At 32.5% G+C, this 23,360-nt stretch overlaps 2 protein-coding genes across 3 annotated transcripts; both read right to left on the reverse strand.

Moving 5' to 3' along the window:
* Positions 1-5,040: 5,040 nt before the first annotated feature.
* Positions 5,041-10,464, reverse strand: LOC114380841 (sucrose synthase). Of its 2 annotated transcripts, none has more exons than XM_028339921.1 (13): positions 10,327-10,464; positions 9,171-9,291; positions 8,816-8,942; positions 8,569-8,720; positions 8,278-8,470; positions 7,576-8,007; positions 7,281-7,454; positions 7,073-7,189; positions 6,816-6,982; positions 6,488-6,712; positions 5,705-6,268; positions 5,487-5,625; positions 5,041-5,327 (listed from the first exon to the last, which is right to left on the reverse strand). In XM_028339921.1, the coding sequence occupies exons 2-13, from the start codon at positions 9,266-9,268 to the stop codon at positions 5,298-5,300; spliced, it is 2,418 nt and encodes an 805-aa protein (XP_028195722.1). In that variant the 5' UTR covers positions 9,269-9,291; positions 10,327-10,464; the 3' UTR covers positions 5,041-5,297. The 2 variants fall into 2 exon arrangements, with proteins under 2 accessions (XP_028195722.1, XP_028195723.1); XM_028339922.1 differs by lacking the exon at positions 10,327-10,464 and adding an exon at positions 9,850-10,324.
* Positions 10,465-22,716: 12,252 nt separating this feature from the next.
* LOC114381715 (protein DETOXIFICATION 51-like) lies at positions 22,717-23,067 on the reverse strand. Its single transcript, XM_028340942.1, has one exon. The coding sequence runs from the start codon at positions 23,065-23,067 to the stop codon at positions 22,717-22,719; it is 351 nt and encodes a 116-aa protein (XP_028196743.1).
* Positions 23,068-23,360: the final 293 nt, after the last annotated feature.

Genomic DNA, 23,360 nt, shown 5'->3' on the forward strand with positions numbered 1-23,360 from the left:
AAGGATGATCTGCTTGAGAATTCAATTTATAGTTTTCTTTTTCAGATTTTTAACGAGTTGGATTTTGCCGTTTGCTAATTTGTGGCTTCTACTAAAGGATGGACATTTCTTTGCTTCCACTCTGTTGTTGCCACGAAACATCATAAGTTTAGGTCTGGTTTGACACCTTATTGTGTTTATAAATCAACATGTCCATTGTTGTTGTGAATATCAAGGCCCAGTTTCTTCATATTTCTGAAAGTTGAAATGCCATATTTGTCTTCCTTCAGCCACACCCACAATTTGGGTCAGGAAAATGCTCAACTTGAAGAATATTTTGCTACAAAATCATGTTCTTTGCTATCAACTGGATCAAGTTCAAGGCAAAAGATTTGGTGTTTCCATTGCTTTCCGGTGTGGATAAATAGCTTTGCTGAGTCACTGGGTAGTGCCACATTGCAATTTCTTTTTTTTTAAAAAGAAAAAAACAATAGGTAACAATAATGAAGCACCAAGAAAATAGTTTTTTCAGAGGACCAAGAAAATAGTGTAAACTAGTTTATTTTATGTTTTGTTGTTATTTTTGCGCCTTAATTAGAAGCATTTTAATTTCATTTTGTATTTTGGACTTTAATTAATATCTTTTTAGTATTGGCCTCAATTTCTAGACCGTAATTGTGAAAAAGGTTTAGAAACACTTAGGATTATATATTTTACTTAACGAGTACAATAATTTATGTTAAATATTGAGATTATATTTTTTACACATTTTTATGAGATTTGTTAACATACTCTCATCTATTTTTTAGCTGAAAATATTAGCAAGAAATACCAAAAAAATTAACAACAAAAAAACAAATAGTATATTTTATTTCATTTAGTTAATGTTAGGGATATAATAGAAATAAAATACTTAATTCTTAAAAAAATTACAAAATTCATTTCTCTCTCCTCTCCCACGCATATTTTCAGTCTCATTGTCTTTTTCCGTTTAGGAGACCTCAGCTTCAGAGTGGCAATGCAAAAGACTAGCTTTGCTCCGCCTCGACATAGGATTTGTTGAGTGGTGTAGAGACCTGACGCAGCAATGGGTGGATGAAGTCAACAAAGAGGTGAACGCGTCCCTATGAGAGAGAAGAGAGAAATGATTTTTTTATTTTTTTTCTAAAGAAAATTAATGTTTTATAACTATTATATCCCTAACATAAAGCAAATGATACAAAAGATACCATTGAATTTTTTTGTCAAAACATTTTGGTGTTGTTTGGTAAGATACTCTTAAATATTAAATTAATACTTGTGCTAAAGTATATTTTAATTTGATCATTTTAAAAGATTTTTCATGAAAAACAATAATTTAATTTGAACAATAACAAGAGTAATAAATTTTGTAATGTATATTTTGATTAATAAATATGTATGCATTAAACTTTTCAACAATTACTTTTTTAATAATGTATTTTTAAATATATATATATATATATATAGAAAGATAGATTCATATGAAAAGTTATATATTCTTATAAAAAACATATGAAAAAGTCATTTATTTAACAACAATAGAGTTTACAAGATCAAAGCTAATATGTGCCTTTTGTTGCTGTACATTCTCTGAAATGGAGAAGGACAGTGATGACGCTGTGAAAGTCGTCCCATTCTTGTTCACCGAAATCAAAGTCCCGTCCAAACCTCCCATCACTAATTTTGAAATGACACTCGTGTGGTCCATCCACGTCCCTGGAAAGTACTAGCACGTCATAAACTGAGACCTCTTGCATGCATGTCCATCATCTTCACCAACCACTAGGTAGTGCCAATCACAGATCCAGAATTTTTATCCAATGAGTAAAAAATACATTAATATTTTTTCAAACTAAAATTTATATGTTTTATTAAAAATGATAATAAAAAATAATAAAATTTAAAAGAATAAACTGAATAAAATTAATATTAATTTTTTTTTATATTTTACAACTATTTACATTTATTTTTTTAAAAAAATTATCTTACGAAGACATCTATTCTTTTATAAGAGCAAAAAAATATTTCTTTAAGTAAAAAAAATTACTTTATAGGACAATTGTCTCCATTACCTTCCATATAGATCCCTGGGTAGCAGTGAGTTGAACTTGAGCCAAGAAGATGTGCATGGGGCTTACGGTTATATGTTATAAAATAATTAATATTGTTGTATGTAATACTAAAATTTTAAATATTAATTTAAGAAAAATTAATACAATTTTAACAAAGTAGGAATGTGATGGCACAATAAAAATGCAAATAAACAAGTGTTAAAATTAATATATAATTCAATACATAATACATAAATTACAAAAATATATTAGTTTTAACATATAAAAATACAATAACAAAATAAAAATAAGGAAATGTGTTTCCGCCGGCAGAATAAAGACAACACCCAAAACCAGAGTTAGCGTAACAACATCACATCAACCATGTGATTTTTATTTTTAAGGTGGTGAGGGAAAAAGAGAAAGCAGCATCATTCTGAAGTGGCAGTGGTGAACAGAGCACCGGAACAGGGGAGGGGCAAAGCAGGAACGAGGAAGAAGAATAACCAACACAGAGAAAAAAATAACAGAACGAACGCAAACAATCGTGCCGAACAAATCCAGGTGAATGCAAAGCAAAGCTACACTGAATCGTGGTAAGTTTTGTACATTTTGGAATCGAACACACCAGAAGTGAATGAATGGAAACTGAGTAATAATTTGTAGACAATGAGCGCGAAACAGAATGGGAATTTCAAGAATGAAAAAAAAAAGAAATTAAATAAAGGAAATGATTTTATTTTTATTTCTAATTAAAAAATTCACCAAAGGTCAAAAGACTTTATCTTTCTTCTTTCTTACTCCACCAATAGGCATAGAGGTGAAGAATGTCGCAACATTCAACAGTCGAGATTAAATTTTTTGGATAAAGATGAACCCTAAACAATGTTTATTTGTATTTGAAAAAAAGGGGTGATATAGTTCTTTTATATAAGACTTTCCACATATTGGAGAAAGTTGGATTCTTACCCTCCTCTATAAAATATTTTTACAGGAAGTTAGAAAAAAATTATTCTCATGAATCATAATTTTTGAAAATAATTTTTTTAAATATGTACCAAATATGAGAAATTAAATTTTTCCATTTAAGATTTTTTTTATAAGTTAAAATTTCACCTAGACCAACACCCCCTTGTAGTATTACATTATAAATTTTATAATGTTTGTCACAATTACACATTTAAAAATACTTTTCAAAATATTGTTTAGATTAAGTTATACTTTTGGTACTTTTATCTTTTCGTTTATATTTAATTTAGTTTTTTTTTCTTTTTACAAAATTAATTTAGTTCTTTATATTATTAAATTTGGTTCAATTTTTGACAATTTTTTATTTAATTTGTAAAAATGGAAGACAAATATCGAACTACAAAGGTCCATTAACCTAAACGTGTTTTTATTTCACAATCAATGATTTGATATAAAAAAAAAAAAATCAATGATGAGAGAGAAAGATTCAATATGTCAAAAAGTAACAAGCTTTTTTTGTTCTTGTTCATTTTCAAACCTAAACGTGTTTTTATTTCACAATCAATGATTTGATATAAAAAAAAAAATCAATTGTGAGAGAGAAAGATTCAATATGTCAAAAATATTTTGGTGCATTCAGATCTAGTTAAGAACAAAAACCTATGAAAATGTCGAATGAGCACTGCTGAAATGAAAGATGACAACATGTGGGCGCCCACAATAAAAATTGGTGTGGTTTTGGACTTTGTTTTGTTTCCATTGCCACGAGACTTGAGAATTGTGATACTGGCAAAGTGCACCCCCAACTGACCAACTCGATGCTTAACAACCCTAGCGACAGTGCAAGTGGAATCACAAGAACAACTATAATTTTTTGTTTTTTTTACAGAAAGAACAACTAGAAATTCAATAACATAAAATGTTTTTTTAATCTTCTGTAGATGGATATTTCTTCCTGAATTCAGAAAATGACACAGGAGAAAAAAGTGAAAGAACCAATGCTCAGGGGACCTACGGGTAAGTGTGCTGCTAGCCAAGGGATTCAAACAAGCCAAGATTCGGAAGCATATCAGATCCTATATAGATATTTCATACCTTGAAATGTTATATTGTTACTATGTTTTTTACTTTTTAAAAAAATTAAGATTTATACAAAATCGCAATTTATTGATATACCATTTTCATTTTTTTTTTACTATTTTCGGGTCTAGCCAGGTGAACTGATGCTAACATAATAAAGTGTTTATGTTATGGGTAAGGGCAAGGGTTGATAAATTTATATTTAGAACAAGAATTCTTCTACATATTTGTTCTCATATATTGTAACTGAACGTGGTATCTTTGAGTACTACTTGGACTCTTTTATTTTGGAATTGATACTACTTGTACTCTTAGTTAATTAGTAACGTTCTTTTGTTAATAAAAAAAAAAAAGATATTGATGTGTCATTTTCGATATCATAAACAGTTCACAAGAAAATGCTTCTCCCACTGTATGTGTCTGATTAGAAGGAAGCAAACAAAAAGGTTAGTAATTTCATGGCAGCGTTATTTGACTAAAGTGAAAGTGGGATCAACCAAGAGCGATTTAATTGTCGTTGGATGAGGGTGGCCAAAAATGGGAGAGGATACAAAATTTAACGTACAAGTCCATTCCCAACAACTCACTTTAACTCTCGTAGGATTTTATTCATTGAAATTGCTAGATACCATACCAGACGCGAAATATTCTGTTGAAGAGGAGTTGCTTTGCCAATTGCTACTCGGGAATGGAACAATGAGATTTGACAACGACAATTAAATCTTTAAATTCCAACGTCAATTTTCACTTTCTTCCACCATATTGATATAGACAATAACGGATGAAATTGCGGGGGCTCCTTTGTCCTACAATACTCTAGTCTCTAGTTATTATGATGATGATGATGCTTTTTCATGGCTTTGTTTTAAGTTTAAAGATAAAAAGAACTACAGTATATAAAAGTTTAAGTTGGGAAGGGATACTATTAGACACGGCAAAGTGAAGAAGGCACGGCTTAAAATTGAATTGATGGGTAAAACTACCCCAATTCGAAGCTTTTCCAATCAAGATCCAAATCATGCAACAACAAAAAAAAAAAGCAACTTTTTTTTTCCTTCTCTTTCTCTCCTCTTATCGAAAGCTTAATCACAAAACTAAAATCACGGACATTATTTATAAAACTCAAGTGCGACAAACTCCAAATGAGAAAGAAAAAGCCGGTTCCTCCATTTCTTTATCCAACTCTTCATCCTCAGTTTACTCAGCAGCAAGGGGCACAGACTCAGCCTACAGGTAAAAACAATAACAAGATACATTAGCAAGTTCAATGACAACATATTTCAAGGTAAAAATATGAAGAGAAAATACCCCTTTTAATAAGAAAAAAATTATAGTGTAAAATTCACTGAATAAAAATGAGCAGAGGGAGTACTATACTATACATACCAATTTGCGGTACTTGAGAGCATAGAACATCTCGAGATAGCGGCGGCTCTCACGGCGGTCAAGGTTAGACACATGCTTCCAGAAGCCATAGACACCGGTGAGAGTGAGAAGCCTCTGAGAGTAAATTTGCCATGTGTACCTGTGGAAGAAGAAAGAAAATGATTAATTACCACAACAGACAGAACAGAAACACATTGATTCAGAATTAATATGCTTACTTCTCTTCAATACGCTGGAGACCAGCCTTTGAGATCTTGTCCCAGTGGGTTGGGTCAAGCTTGCACTTCTCAAAGAAGTCAACAAGGAGATCAGCAGCACGGTCACCATGGTAAGGGTCAATGTGGAAGCCAGACTTGCCGTGCACAATGATCTCAGCAGGACCACCATTGCATGTGGCGAATGTTGGCAAGCCGCAAGTCATGGCCTCAACCACTGTCAAACCAAAAGCCTCGTATACAGCAGGCTGCACGAAAGCACCCCTGGTGTCGCAGATCACGCGGTAGAGCTCTCCATTCCTCACACGGTTCATCTGCGATGAAATCCATCTGAATTGGCCGTTCAACTTGTAGGTCTCGATCAGGCCGTACATCTTCTTCATCTCGGCCTTCTCTTCCAAGTCCTTTGACTCCTTCCTCCTGTCTCCAGCAACAACCACAAGGTTCACCAGCTCCCTCAGCTTCGCGTTCTTACCGTACCACTCCACAAGTCCTGTGATGTTCTTCACTCGGTCCAACCTTGCCATGGTGAAGATAATTGGCTTGCTGCGGTCCTTCAGCACACATCTGTCATACATGAATTTGCATTAGACAAATGTTCTTCTATACATGATGATATCCAAGGTTTTCTTTTTTTTTTTTTTTTTAAAAAAAAAACGGTTCTTTGTGGTCTAACCCAGCTGTGTCTGTCTGCAATTTCTCACAATATCAAACATTTTGATGAAATTGTGACCATTCATGATACTATGATTAGATAACATCAAGGAAATGAGAGGAGAAACTAACATGTGTTCTTCATTCTCCACTGAGCTGTAAAGGAGTTCTTCGATTTCAGGGTGGAAGGATGTCAACCTACGGCTGGTTTCAGTGTGGGGGAAGTAAATGGTTTGATCAGCTCCAGGGGAGACAATGTTGAATTTTGGATCAAAGACATCAATACCATGCACAACGCGGTAGAGTCCAGGAAGGGTGAAGGCTGTGTGAGATTCGTACTGTCCAACAGTGTCCTTGCTGTAAAAGTATTTGAACAATGATACAAGAATTTTAGTAAGCTAATCAATAAAATAAATGAAAAAATAGGAAAAAGAACAAAAATGTAAAAGGGTTAGCTCACCTTCCAGCAATCTCCTGGAAGGTACTGGTGATAATGAAATCTGTGTGGTTCATGGCAAATAGATCAGCTGTGAATTGGCAAGAGAAGTGGTATCTCTCTTCCAATTTTTTCCAGTAAATGTCGGATTCGGGGTATTTGGTCTTCTCAAGTGCGTGAGCAATGGTACACTACAGTTGACAAAGAGAAAAAACTTAGGCCCCTGAATTCCAAAGTATATGGTCCTAACAACTTTAACTAGACATGTTATGTAGACCAACCTGAGTGACACCTAATTTATGTGCCAACAAAGAAGCGACAATGTTTCCATCACTGTAGTTTCCAACAATCAGATCTGGCTTGCCTTGCAACTCTTTGGCAAGCTCGTGGGCAACATCCTGTTAACAAGACACAATTTGGATTGGATAAGTTAAAACACATCAAAAATTCTTAAACGGTGTCAATATTATGATGGGGTCAAAAATTTACCTCAGTGTAAGTTTCCAAGTAGGGCCAGACTTCGAATCTTGAGATCCACTTGCGAACAATTCCCTTCTCAGTTCTAAAGGGAACTCGAAGAATGTGGGAGTGCTCAGTTCCGAACACCTTCTCAAGACGTTGGCCACAAGTAGTTCCTACTGCATCGGGGAGAAGACGGGTGATCTGCATTTTAACAACATTCACAAGCACCAATTAGAATAACATATCCACATTACACACACTATACACAAGTAAGCTTAATTTAGCTTGCTGAAACACTTCACAACTATGTACTAGGACATACAATGAGAATACGAGGAACAATGTCCAATCCTTGTTGCTTAATGCGATGGAGCATCTCATTCTCCAAAGCACGAACTTGATCCAAGATGTAAACAACCTGGCCACCAGTGTCAGGGTATCCCAAGACATTATCTTGGGCAAAGTAACCATGGGGAGAAAGAATAACAACATTGAACACCATAGGGATTCTTCCAAGGAAAGTCTCAAGGGTGCACGGGTCAGGGGCCTCAAGAAGATCCAAGAGAAGTTGAATTGACTCAAGGACACGCTCCGCGTTGTCACCCCACCCTCTCTCCAAACCAATCTCCTGGAACTTGTGCTCAAATTCTGAGTAGGGAGTTTCAGGAGGCACTGTGCCCAGATACTCCTCAGCTTTCCTCAGAACATGTTGGAGTGCATCTGGGTTTTGAATTCTGTCATTCAACATCAAAGTCTGCATATTCCAAAAAATAAAAATCTTCATCAGTAAAATACACAACAAAATTAACCTATTAAAACTAACTTCATGCCTTAAGTTCAACATGCTAGAGATACTATATGCTACACACATTAGATTTGTACTCTAGATCTGGTTGCTAGACATGGTCCAAACATGGATGTAGATATTCAAGCCATTGAACTACTGAAGAATGTGTCTTACACATGCATAAACTCCTCACTACCTTGCTTTACTCTAGTTTAAAGAGTAGAAATAGACACCTACCTTTCCCTTGACGCTGTGAAGCCTGAGGAACTCCAAAAGTGGGTGCAAGCTCTCCTTGTCGTGGAAGAGTTTGGCAGAAAGGTGACGGTTGAGGAATTGCACACCATTTCCAATTGACTTGTTAAGAGTTGGGCGGGGGAAGGCTGCATTGAATGGTTCAAAGTCCAACTCAAGCACAAAGTTGCCATTAGAACTGCAATGAAAGTGAGAGAAATGTTTATAATTTGTGCAAGTAACATAACAAAACAAGTACACCGCTTTAACACAAATTCAAAGCCTTTTTTTCTTCACCTTCCGTCAACAAGTTCTTCCTTGAAGTGCAGGTACTCAGCAGGTTGCAACTCCTCAACAACAAGAGCGTGCACATTCACTCTCAGGTACTCCCACACACCAGGTCTTGGACGAACAGCCAGAGCAACCCATGGTGGCAAAACTATGGCTTCCTACAACATAGAAATAAGAAAATCAACAAAACAAAAAAAACACCAAGGATCATAGCTAAAACCTCTCCTATTTTTAAAGCTCAAATGTTAGTTACCTGTGTAGATCTCAAGACTTCTCCAAAGGCACCATCAGTGAGCTTCTGTCTGTTCTCCTCAGGGATTTCCTCAAACTCAGCAATGACCTGGTGGTGTTGCAGGATGCCCTTGCCCTTGGCTTCGATCCTATCAAAATTTCATAACATTCTTAGTGTTACACTACTGCTTCCACAACACATACATAGTAGAACTTTCACCACCTTTAAAGACAGAACACACACAAACACAAATTGAGTTTCCTTAAACAAACTCACTGTCTAAACATAGTTAGTAGAACTTCACTACCATTAAAGAGAGAAAACACTTTGACTTTTAAAAAAATCTTCTAAACCAAAAACAAGAATGATGAGTTACCTTGACAGAAGGGCCAAAATTTCATTCCTGTTGGCAGTGAGGGTTTCATCAAGCCTCTCACGGAGACTGTGAACCCGGGTCAAACGATCGGTGGCCATTGGCTAGGGAAAGACTTCAACAGCTACAACAACGAAAAAGAAGTGTAAGAAACAGATCAAGAATATACATAATATGTCACCATGAAAAAAATGAAGGTAAATCATTAATCTTGAGTCATCACAAAATCAATACCACAAACAAGTGAGCAAAAAAAAATAATAATAAAATTATTCTACAAAACTATATTGGATTTCAAGGCCTACCACCCACCCCCACCATCTGTCTACAAAAAATATAAATACCAGATCTTCTACTTTGTTCTACTAAGATTTCAACCTCAAACATTGCTGCAGAAGAATAATTGCCAGATAGTACACTTTTTTATTCCAGTGTCACCAACTTTTCTTTTTTAAACAATAATTACATTAATTAATTAGAACAATAGCAGCAATTAGCAAGCTACCAAAGTGGTTGAACTTGAAAAAGAAGTTTAGTGCTTGAGCTATTGCTTTAAAGTTTAAAATAAATTGAACACTCCACTACAGGATTAGCTTAAACTTCTCATAAGTCTGAACCGTTCATCCCAAAGAAAAAAGAAAACGTATACTTTATTTTATTTTAGTAATAATGAGAAACCAACAAAGAAGTTCTTGGTTCGAGGCCAGGCTGTACTAGGTGTGTTCTTCTTTTGTTTCTTTAACTCAGGACATGCATTCAAGCGTTAGATCCTTGTAACCAGTTAAGGATTAACCTAAAAACAACCGACCGACAGGATCATGTTCCCACACACCGAATAGAATCCAAGAAAAGATATTTTCTGAGTAAAATTGAACAAAGACAGCACCCCAGAAACAGAGTTAGTGTAACAGCACCACCCCCATGTTGTTTTTAAGGTGGTCATGGATGAAAGTACAGGCGTTAGAGAGAGACCCTGGATCAGAACATGGAGTCTGATCCAGTGGTCACGAGAGAATGAACATGCAAAGAAGGAAGATCATTCTCACGTGGAAGTGGTGAACAGAGCACCGAAACAGAGGAGAGGCAGAACAACGATAAGGAAGAAAAAAAAACAACACAAACAAAAAAAGAAATAGAAGAGAAAAACAACAGTACTTACGAAAACAGAATGAACGCAAAAAAGAGAGGGGGGGTATAAAGAGAAGAAGTGAATGAATGGAAACTGAGGTGGTGGCTAAGTCAATTTATAGACAGGAGCGCGAAGCAGAATTGGAATTTCACAGATGGGAAAAAAGAAATTAAATAAAGGAAATGGATTATTTTATTTTTTTAATTAAGAGATTCACCAAATGTCAAAAAAAACTTTTATCTATCTTCTTTCTTACTCCACCGAGGGTGGTTGAGTAAATGCACAAGTATAATAAAAGAAGTATATTCTTAGTGCTGCTTGAAAGGTGAAATACAATATGCATTCTTTCAGTGAATACATTGTGCCACATCAGTTTCTTTTTCTTTTCTGGTATATATTTATCTTTATATTATTGTACAATGAAAATGATATTTCCTGCAGATGAATATTTTTATTGTATTATTGTACAATAAAAGTATGATCTGTAGAGCTGGATCAAATTTTCTGCAGTGAAAATGATATTTTTGAAACAATAATTATAATTTTTTACTAAATAAGAATGTGACTTTTTTCCGTGCAACAAGATCTCTTTATTGGAGAACAGAAAAAAAATATTTTAATATTTATTTAAAAGTTATTGCATTAATTGAACATAGTTGTAACTGATTATAATATTAATATTAAAATGTTTTAAATGTTTTATTTATCATGGAAAAATTAATGTCATTCCACGTTAAAGCTTTATCACTTATTTTAGGGTCAATTTGATGTCATAAATATTTTGAAAAAATTAATTCATGTTTCAAAAAACTTTGTGCCCAAGAAATGCATTGACAACATTTTCTGTCAAACAGATATAAATGTAAGAATCCATCTTATTACTGAAAATCAAGGAAATACTACTATTACATTACACACCTAATAAATGGATTTCTCGATGCTCGATACGAACCATTCATTAAAATCAAAAGAAAAAAAAAATCAGTAGTACTAGTACTACATGTTACTGAATCACCTATCTTTTTTTTTTGGTAATGGAGAAGTTTAATTATTTTAGTGCTTGATGCTCAAGGAATTAATTAAAACGACTAATGATAATTTTATCTTGTGGACCAAAAATTATCTGCTTAGACGTGAAGAAAGCAGACTATGTTAATCATGAGAGAATGTATATGATCCCTGAATAAATCGTGTATATATGGAGAGTGTTGTATACATTTTGTTCTATTCAAAGAAAGTTAGAATGCCAAAACTCTTTATTTCATTCATAACATGATTTGTGGTAATCTCATTAATATTAATATTAGTATTTCATTTGGAAAATGAAATTTCAAAAATTATATTCGAAAATGTCATTATATTTTACTATAAAATGAAATATTATTTATATATCGAGCATGTACAAAAAATGAAACGTTGTGCTTGGATCACGTGAGATTGTAATATAGAACTATTGGAATTGCTTCTTTTTTAAAAATTAAAAAAAAATGAACAATGTCTGTCGTGGCATCAATGGTGGGTGCATTGTGATGTTCGTCACAAGCAAAGACTTTTTGATGTTATATTTATATTACCAACTAAACCCCAATGCCTAGTTATTGGAGTTTGGCCCCGGCTGTTGCTAGTTTACTTACTACTATATAGTAGTAGTGTGCAGTACCATATATATGTGTAGATAATATTATAAGCAGCACTAGAAAACAAGAGCTGTATATCAATAATTAGACATTGGCCGTGAGAGGGACCTTATAAAGAATATGCTCCAAATTAAATAGGTTAGATAAGTAGTCAGTGATGATGACTATATGACAAATTTACCCCATTCAAATATTGAAAATACCAAAGATTTGACGTTGTAAATAATATCTGTATTTCTATTTATAAATTTCAACTTGCTCATCTTGAATTTGAAATACCGGAAGCCGGAGGAGAAAACAAAGCAAAATGTGAAGAAGAAGTCAAGCAAATTAAGGGAAGAGGCAGATAAAAAAAAAAGTGAAAGCAAATAAACAAAACTCAATAGAATGGGATGATGTAGAAAATGGGATTGAGAAGCCATTTTTATAGTGTAGTGAGAAGAGATTACCATAAGAAATGTGTTAAAAAGAAAATGGTTTAAATGGATAAATTCACCCTTCACTGTCCTTCAGCTGCAATTTACCTAAACTCACCGTATTGTTGTTGGTAGTAAATAGAAATAGTAATAGTTGTTGATGGGGAGATTTGAATTTAAGATTTAATAACATTTTTAATTTGCCTTGAAAAGAACCATCATTATTACTGCCAACCTTGCTGTGGTTTATTTGTTGTTTTCACAAACCACTTTTGTCTGTCACAGCTACCGTTCCCCTCTCTCTCCGACTCATCATGTGTGTTTTTTTAACTCATATCCTTATCCATTTTTCTCACTGGATTTGTACCCAGGTCCAGTCCTCTATTATTTTGTTCTTACTATAATACTAATCCCCTCTTTGTCTATTCTCTACTCATTAAATTAATTTTGCTGCCCTTTTAAATATGCATTTGTTAAAGCAACCTTAATATCATGTGGATCCCGTAGTATTTGACTCAATGCTGTTGTCTCAACCTCTGGAATGCTGATGGGATCGTTTATATTACAATAAAGAAGTGTCGTGAATAGAAATAATATATTTCTAAAACATTATATTTTTATTATTACTATTTAAATTTACTATAAAATTAAGTTAATCCTATTCTTTATTTAAGGATTTAGTTGTTAATTTTATCCTTATATTTTTCTATACTTAATTTATTGTTTGACAGTTTAACTTTATACGAAAAATCATAAAGATCTCAATTTTTTTTTATCACATAAAGATCTTATTCAAACAAAATACATTTGTCAAAAATGGAATTCAAATGATTTTTTAATCATATTTTAAATACACTTATTTTTGAAATCAAGAAAAAAAAATTGACGAATTTAGTTTAGTTGTGAAAAAATACGCATTTCTAACATTTGACAATGATACTTTTCACTGACATTATCGCTAGTATCATTGTCACCGATAGATATCACTAGTGACACATTCATTGTCACTACCACCAATATCACCTCCGTTATTGCTACTACCATCGTCACCAACATTAATAATATTGCTACCACCACCACCAATGTCACCATCACAACCATCACCACTAGTATCACTTTTATTACCATAGTGCCACCACTATCACCACCGCTCACTGACAACACTATCAATGTTATCGTTATTATCATTGCCACTAACACCATCGACATTACTATCACCATCACCGCCATTGTCATAACCACCACTACTCCCATCACCACCAATGTTGTTGTCACAACCACCGCCAATGCCATCACGACTACCATCGTCATTGCTGTCACTGTCACCAATGTCTGCCCCACTGCCACAATCATTTCCACCACTACCATTGCTACCACCACTAATACTGTCTTTGTCACCGACCATCAGCACCACCATTACCTACCACCATTGATACCATCGTTGTCGACACCATTACCATGATCATTATTGTCACATCCACACAAAAATACTCTTAAATCAATTTTATTATAATGTGAAACTTGTAAAATGAGTTTATTTTGAAATTAATCATATTTCAAAAATTGATTTTAAATTTTTTTAAAACTAAAACTAAAAATTAGTTGTTATTTTTAAATTTTTTGAAATTCAAACCTTAAAATCACCCCAATCAAAACCTTGTAGAGTCCAAACATTAAAATGAAAACAAATATAATTACTAAATTAAGTCAGACATCATTATTTTCTTTGTCTTAATCTTTTGATTCATCTGGAGAAAAAAAAACTATTATACATATATCTTCTTTTAATTTTTGGACAAGATGCTAAATTTAAAATATTATAATAATATTCTAGTTATATATTGACATATGTATATTAATTTTACAACTGTGATTAAAACACAATTTAATTATGATATACAATTTTTTTATAGTCATCCAATAATGGATAATCATATATTTTAAAAGATTGATAATTTTGTAATAGTTTTTTTAAAATTTAAAGTTTAGATTTATGTATTTTTAATGTAACCCTTTTCACATTATTAATCAATTAAGAATCATAATAAATATAATTTTTTTTTAAAAATATTATGAACACCTAAAAAACTTATCATATATCAATACATGATTTGGATGACAACGTGTTTGTACTAATTAAATCCTTAAAAGTCATATATAAGATCATTATAATTAATTTATAATGTGCAAATCTTAATAATAATTTATTAAAATTGAACCATTTTTTCACTTTTATAGTTCACTTTTAATAAATTATAATAAATTTAAAGTGAACTATTAAAATATCATTATTTTCACTAAAAAAATATCACTATACAACATTGTTAGCTACTATAATATACTGAAATTAATAAATTGATAAATAAAATAAATAAATGATGGATTTGCTCGTTAGTTAAAAAGGAGGATCACCTCACCTGAAAGTCGCAGCAGCGCCAGTTACGGTACGTATAGGAAGGTGCATGCGGTGGAGGCAGGAGAGGATGATAGATTTCATTATCATTAAGATGCAAGACTTAAGTTACTTTTTAGTTAAAAAAAATATTTTTTATTATTTGATAATAATTTTTTTAAGGAGATTTTAGTATTTTTTAAAACCTAAGTTTGGTTATTAATTTTTTTATTCTTAGTAAATTTATTAAATTTTATATTTTTTAAAATAAATTATTATTTTATATTTTTCGATTACTCAATTAATTTATGAAACAATTATAATTTAATGAATTAGATTTTTAACTTTGAGTTACGAACTTTTAATTTTCAATTAATCTTTTGGTTAATTTTGGTCAATGAAGTGTTATAAAAAAAATAAAGGGCATATGATACTCTATACAATGACGTGTTATTCTCCTGTTGGAGGAGCAACTTTACATTTACAACAGGAGATGCTCGTGTCCCCCTCTAGCTCTTGCTCACATCATTCAGATTCAGAGTGGGATTTTGTTTTAGTTTTGGAGAATTTTGCATGGTCCCATCTGACACGTACCCCTCCATGAGTCCCAACATATATTTTTTTCTTGAGCAATAAAATAAATGTTGCTTAAAAAAGAATTAGGATCAATTTATTTAATTTTAAAAGAAATGTTTTTAAAAATAATTATTTAAAAACAGATAAAATTTATTTCTTAAAATATAGAAAATTATTTAAAATAATAATAATTTATAATGAAAATAAAAGCGGACATAAACATTAGTATACTTTTTTTTTTTTTTACTGAAAATTTGATCTCTTAATGTAAAGATGTTTATAGCTAGGGACTTCAATCGAATAGGAATTGAAAAAAAAAGGTACAAATACATTTTTTTTAGGCTCATCGTATCGTATACTTTTCGAGAAATTTTAGTATTATGTTTATTATATTTTAAAACTCCCTTTGCCATCAAATAAGATTATACATAAATATTGTGAATAAATAATAGGTTGAAAACTAACATAATTAAGGAGACCAATCTAACATTATGCCTCTTAAAGTTTGTAGCAAATAGTAATGTTTTTTTTTATGTTTGAAAGTAGACAATATCTGCAATTAAAAAAAAAAGTAGACAATATCAATTACTTACTCTCACCTCTTACCATAGAGCTTTAGAATATTTTACTGTTCCAGTAATCCACTCTCAAATATAATTATTTCATATGTTTGGATGATATGACTGTGACTCATTGTTATAAATGTATAACTTTTTTATTTATAAAAATTAGTTATTAGTTTTTGTTAGGAATATTACTGAAAGAGTTTTAAACATATAATTTTTGTGATTTTTTTTCTCCTTTTAACTAACAAGTTAATCTTATAATTTTTAATTTTTATAAATTTAGGATCATCATTTGCTGATAAAAAAATTAGGACCATTATAATGTATTAATGTGTCAATTAAGTAGATTGGTCCACAGGCTTACGGATAAAATGGCACTTCTACTTAAAATTGCAAACAAATACTAACTTTTTTCGTTTGAAATAATATTTGTTTTATGGTTATGAATGGAGTATTAACTAAGAGGTGTCAATAATTCTCCAATCTGATCTGATGTAGTGTGGTTTTGTCAACATGAATCTTTAAGAGTGGTTTTAATCATCTAATTAAAGTATAATATTTTTTATTAGGAAAACGATGATTATATCGGAAACGTAAAATCATCTTAATATTTTTTTATTAAAATTAAATAATTTTCTTTTCAATAAAATTGACCACTTTGAAGTATTTAAAATAGTCTTAAATCTGATGTTGACATTTTCCCATGTTTATATACACACCGTACAATACAATATTGACTTAAAGATATCTAAATAAATACGTGTTGCTCTGTGTTTGATAGACAACAGGGGAGGAGAGGAGTAATCAGAAAAACATGTGGGGAGGGATAGTGGGAGGTGTGGATAATTTTTGTGGTGGTGGGGTTAAGACGTTGAATATAATTTGAGTGAGTGTTTGGGGTGCATTTGTTATGCACATTTCTCCCCAAAATCATGTCAAATTGGTTCATTTATCTGAAAGTTAGGATTTGTCAATTGTGTAAATCGTGAAAAGAAAATATATACACACATTAGATAATCGTAATCAAACATGCAATGAGATTATATATACCTAAAGGACCGAACCCAATTTTATTAGGATTAATGTAATGTTAGTTTAATAAGTTTGAGTTGAAATAAACAATCAACTACAAAGTTGGGGTGACAAAAATAATCCCCTCCTCGTATGTATTCCAGTATTTGCAGATATTAATTCACGAGGAGAGGAGAGGAAGGAGAAGGAAAGTAGTAGCCGTGTCGATGCAATGCTATTATTTGTTCCTTTTTCATCCATTACGATTGACGTAAGTGTCTAATGTTATCTCTTTGATCAGGTATCAATTGTGATTCTTAATTTTTTTTTATTCATAAAAATTAAAGACAACGTCAATAAATTTATAATATTTATGTATCCTAATCAACTAATTGAAGAGAGTAGCATATTTATGTTGACATTCATTCATACTACTATTCTATTCAAGCAACGCGCGTTTGAGTAGAAGAAAGGGAGGTTGGAAATAAGAAATGGGAATCACCATAGATGTATGGCTTTGACCAGTGTCTTGAATGCATAAAGGAAACATTCACTTAACCATCATTGGTTAAATGAAGTTATTTTTAAAGTGGTAATTTTATGATTCTAGCTCCCAATTTATAATTTTTATTTTATTTTAAATAAAGGTACTCGGATAAACCGATAATTTAGCTAGGCTAGTTTGATTTGTGTCTGTTTCTATGTTCTAGTGTCTGCTGCGGTTTTCTATTTCTCAAATCTCAATGCTTTGGCCAGGTGATCTGTCAGGTCCACTTTAATAAATGACTTTTGGGACGTACGTGTAGTGTCATATTTTCTGCACGTGATATGCGCTTATCCGTTTGGATATTCCTTGCCAACGTGGCACCACAGTGAATTTTCATGCTGTCAAAAATATCCTGCTCCTTCACCTATTTTTTTCTATTTACAGTTTTACACATCTTGCATTTGGGGTTTCGGATGATAATAGCAAATTGGCAGATGTTTTCAATTATTAAATTGAATTATTCTTATTACTGATTTACCTCAACGAATTTATTATGCTTTGTACAACCCTGAGAGACACAACAATAAAATCCCATCGTGTCTTTTTAAGATGTACGAAATATTTTAAGAAATACAATTTCACCTTTCTTTTTATATTTCTCTATGCATTTACAAAGTGTTAAGAGATTACCAACTATTGTCAACAATTTATTAGTTGAACTATAGTTAAGATTTTACTAAACAAATCATGAATAAAGTGTCGATCAAATAATTTATGAGATAACAGAGTCATAGATATTAGGAATTTAGGATACAATGATGATACATGTAAAAAACTAAGCTCCTTTTTGTGTGTGTGTGTGTTTTTTCTCGTTTCATTAATCAAACTAGCAGTAGTTCGTCTTGCGAAAGCGACATTTAATCTAAGGTTAGGCCTCTTAAAACATATAGGTAATCAATCATCCCATCGATCATCAAAGCCATGCAAAATATCCAAGAGGTGGTTTGGTTTGCCTAATTAGCACCTAACTCATAAGACAAGTCTTTAATTAACACACCTACCAGCTTGGAGTCATTTGCCACTATCAATTGTAACATTTGCATAACCAAACCAACCCTATCATATATATTTTCTTAAATTATAGTAAAAAGTATGATATTAATTAATGAGAAAAAAGTTATGAGCCATTGTAAAACACTATCATCTAATCATAATTTATTACAAATAATAATTTTATTAATTTTTATATTATATCTTAAAAATTATATAAATGATTATTTATAATTGAATGATAATAAAATTATTTTCATAATTATTAAACTCTTAATTAAGTAACTAACATTTTTGCAATGTTTACTCCGCTACAGTAATTGCAGGGAAAAAAATTGTTTGTTACCAAACCGTTTTTGTAAAATTTCACACGAATCATGATTTCTGTATAATTACATTTTTTTATCCGTAATTACATTTTTGTTTAATTGTTTTAAATCAATATTTTTTTTTAAAAGTGCGAGTTTTTCACATTAAGCTTCGTCTCAATCCGTGCGAAATCCATTCGTACGAGCTAGCAAGACTGAAATATTTTAACAGAGAAAAGAGCATATTTATTAGGGCTAATTCGAATGAAATGTTTTTTCTTTTTTACCGTGGAATGAATAATTTTTTTACTGTAAGAGAGCATGTTGATAACTAACTTTTAATTTAAGTAGAAAATTAAGCCGGTTAGTTTTTATTTCAATTAAATGTTATTCACAAACATAATTCATTTGACTAATTGTTATACGTGCTTAATGATGGTTAATTGGTGACACCAAAAAATATCAATTGTGACTAAGCTAATATATAAACATAAATAGTGTATATATCAATAATATAAAATATTTTTATATTATCATTTAATTACAAATTATTATATATATTTAATTTATTAACTTTTATAATAAATACTTTTAAAATAATACTTCAACAATTATTCTTTTTTTTTTTTTACGGGAAGGAAACTTATTCCATTTCATTAATAATAAATGAACTTAAACAATTGAAAATATGCTCAACAATATGATTACTAGCATTAAACCTAGCTAGATACCCCAGCTAAAATGTGAGAATCTTGATTAGCTTGCATTCTAATAAAACTCAGCCTTGAGTTTGGATAGAAGAGAATTAGTTTTCACAGTTTTCAAGTATAGAATAAAACTCTGAAGCTTCTTTGAAAGGACATTCACAACAGATTTGCAGTGGGATTCGAATTCAATGACAGCGTTCAGCGTTGGTGAGATCTAGTTGAGGTATCCATTTTAGTGCTTGGAGAAAAGCTCATGCTTCCGCCTCCCTTGGGTCCAGACTTCCACTTGTTGCTACCGTCCTTGTGCAAACAAAAGCTCCATTGTTATCTCGTATAAGAATCCCAGCTCCATATATATATATACCTCTGTCCTGAAAAATTGTTGCATCAAAAATAACTTTAAATGCATTGTGCACTGATTCTCGAGCCTTGGACCCATCGTGAGGTGATGTAGTGATGCATGTTTGAGTGCTGCTGCTGCGTTGAAGTTGTTGCTGACTCTCGAGCCTTGGACCATTATGCTAGAAATTGCAATGCATGAGAAACATAAATGCTTGGAGGAAGCGTTTTATTCTCCCACATTTTCTCATTCTGGTGCTTTCAAATGCACCACAAAATGATGGTGAATGTTCATTTAAGATCATCTAGAAGAGCATCTATACGTTTGGAGATGAGAGCCTTTGTTGATTGTGCTCCTTGTATGTTCGTGTGGACTGTATTCCAGAGGCCAGCAGTTTCCCAAACTTTCTTGACTTGATCACATCCAAAAAAGATGTCATTCATCTTCCAGATTATTTTCACAAAAACTGCAAAAAGGTGGACATGACACTCCTCTAGTCTGCAGTCGCATACGTGTGGGAAGACAAGATCATTGGGTGCTCCAAAGGAAGTGCTTTATTTTGGGAGGAATATTGAGGTTCCAAAGAGAATATCTAGAATTTGAGTCAGAGTATTGATTTGCTCTTCATTTGTCCTGCAAAATAAAAAATAATTGTCAGCAAAAGGGAGGCGTGAGAGGGTTACGGCCCCTTGCCCACCTGTATTTTGTGTATGTCTCCTTTCCTCTCAGTGGCGGAGCCAGAAAAATTATAAAAGTCTGGGCAAAAATTTAAAGATAGTAAATTCACATTGTATATAATATGTACTAATTGTATTGTTACTTTGTTAGTTCTCATAATCACTAAGCTAAAAGACAAGGGCAGCATCTAATAAATCATGATATTAAAACTGAATAAGTACCAACCTGTACTTCAATTGAGAGTTGAGAGAGATGCAATGGAGCCTCTATGAATGACATGAAAGGATCTTCTCATGCTGTGAAACTTCAAAATCGGATTTAGTTCAAGATATTTCAGAGTTGATATCCAAATTTAATACTAGTGTATTGTTTTCGCTGAGATTGGTTGTTATGATTCTGTTTCGCGTCTTCATGCTTGAGGTATAAGCCACTGGGCACGTCATAAATAAGGATATGTTCTGTTTAATTCCCTTGGGATAGTGATCGGTCCTTCCTTCATTAATTTTATTTTATTGAAAATAATCTAATGAAATGTTTTGCAAAATTTAGAGGATTTTTTTTTTCCATTTCCATTAAAAGAAACCGCAAGTTTGAATGGTTATATGCAAGGATAGCATAAGAAATAGGAATTAATCGTAAATAGTACAAGAATTTGGTCCTACGTCTATAGGGTAAAACCAATTTAAATTAAACTCAGAAAAAGGCCTCTTGCAACTCTTAGAATTCAATGAATCCCTTTGGTTAAACTTTCTTAACAAAATAATTATTCATTGTAATTTTTTTATGTTTGATTAAACTTTTTTAAGAAAAAGTCGAAGCAAAAAATAAGCAGTTGCAAGCATATATGAACAATAAAGGAGAGGAGTTAAATGAAATTTTTGTCCTAGGTAAAAATTCAAAATGACAAGCTTTGCCCCTCCTTTTAAACACATAAATCTTGGTTCCTTTCCTCTAACATAACGAAGAGCTCCCTCTGGTGCTTGGTTCCTTTCTAAATTCTAGCGAGATTGAATATGTTCCAACGAGAGATAGAGTTTGAAATTGATTTTTATTGTGACAAAATATTGATGCTGTTTGAGTTATGTGGGGTTCGTTAATTTGATGACTATTTTTGGCCAAGAGATGTTTTGTTGATAAGGATATTGCATGCGAAAAAAAAGCAGGGGCTTTGTTTTATTGTTTGTGGCTTGCATCAGTTTGATGACAATAGTGAAGGGGTTGAAATGTTTTGGTGATTTATACTGGGACATTCTTAGTGTACACGGGATTTTTTGCTCACAGTCTGCGGCTATGAAATAGGGGTGCGGCTTTTACCAAATGAATTTGGGCCAGAGCCTGGGCAATTGCCCAGGGTAGCCGGGCCTTGAAACCGCCCCTGTTTCCTCTCATAGTGTTTTAAAAGGAAGGAAAGCCCTTTAGTACAAAGAATTAAAAGTTAGGGTGACATTAGATCATCTTGTCTAAGCCTTCTTCCTAGAAAAATAATTTCCATAAAATCTCCGTTGACCCTGACAGAATGTTGAACAAATTCCAAACAGATTTTTATCTAACCTATCTATTTCTCATTAAACTTGATTTTAGCCATATCTCCCAATAGATAGCTTCATTGAACCTTATCAAAAGCCTTACTAATATCAATTTTGAAAGCAACTTCACCAACTTTTCCTATGGATTTAGGATAACAATGCATAAATATTAAATTCAATTAATGAACAAAGTGATCCAACATAAATGATTAATGTGAAGTTAAGGTTTGATCATTTGAGTATTAATTGAGTTTGATCCTTAACAAAAATATTTTTTTGTCAGACTTTATTTATCTTTCAATCGAACTTCAAATTAATCATGATTAATTTCCCATGATGAATCAAAAGGTTAAGACAATAAAAAAACTCAATGTATAATGCTCCATAACATCATTAAAATATGTCTTTAATGATTATGTATTATTAGTATAAAATGTTTTCCATTATCAATATATTAATAAAAAATTATTTTTACTTAATTAAATTTTTCATACCTAGAATATAACACGTTTTCAAAAAACTATCTAACATTCATTTTTCTCCCCAAATACCTGAAAAATTTTTGCATTTCATTTTAGTATCTGTCGTCAGGCTGCATCCGTTAAGTGATGACGTGACAGACAGAGTGTCACGTTATCATGTCTAGTCACTAACCACATAAGCACAACCTCTCCATGTCATTAATTTTTATTTTTTCTAATTTTAAAAAATGTCAGATAGTGGTGGTTAAAAACCACCACTATCTTTATTTCGATCTTGTTCACCTTCTTCTTCAAGACTATCTGGATTCAAACCTAAATCAAAATAATGCACAACAAACATTCTGTCCTCTGTCGCTGTGACGCTGACACCGAGGAAGAGGAGGATGGAGAGGTTGGAAGTAACGACATCGGTGAGGCTGAGGCAAAGGCTCATGATGAGGAGGTAGTTGAAGGGGAGGTGGAGGAGGGTTCCGACGAAGGAAGCTAAGGTGACCAAGTGGGTGACGACTTGGGCACAAAGGTAAATGCGGATTGGGTGGAGGAAGGAGTGGGTGAGGAGATCGGGGAGGGAGAAGATAAGGTAGGTGTAGGCCATTCAGGTGATGTTGAGGTCCTGGTGCAAGAGATCAACGAGGATATTGGATATGTTGAGTTAAGGAGTGATACTAGGATGGAGTAGAGTAATACGAACATGATGCAACAGTGGAGGGTCAACAACAACACATTCACGCGTTTTGCGTCGAATGCCTATGAGCAAAGTGGTTTCATCCCAAGTGCTAGACCCAACAACACCGAGTAGCCGATGTTCGTGAATGCCATTCCTAGGGGCCCTACTGCCAGTTCTGGCTCTCCTAGGTGTCCTAGGAATTCTTTTATGTAGTTGGTTTG

This window comes from Glycine soja, chromosome 13 (assembly GCF_004193775.1).
Source record: "Glycine soja cultivar W05 chromosome 13, ASM419377v2, whole genome shotgun sequence".
Classification (NCBI taxonomy): domain Eukaryota; kingdom Viridiplantae; phylum Streptophyta; class Magnoliopsida; order Fabales; family Fabaceae; genus Glycine; species Glycine soja.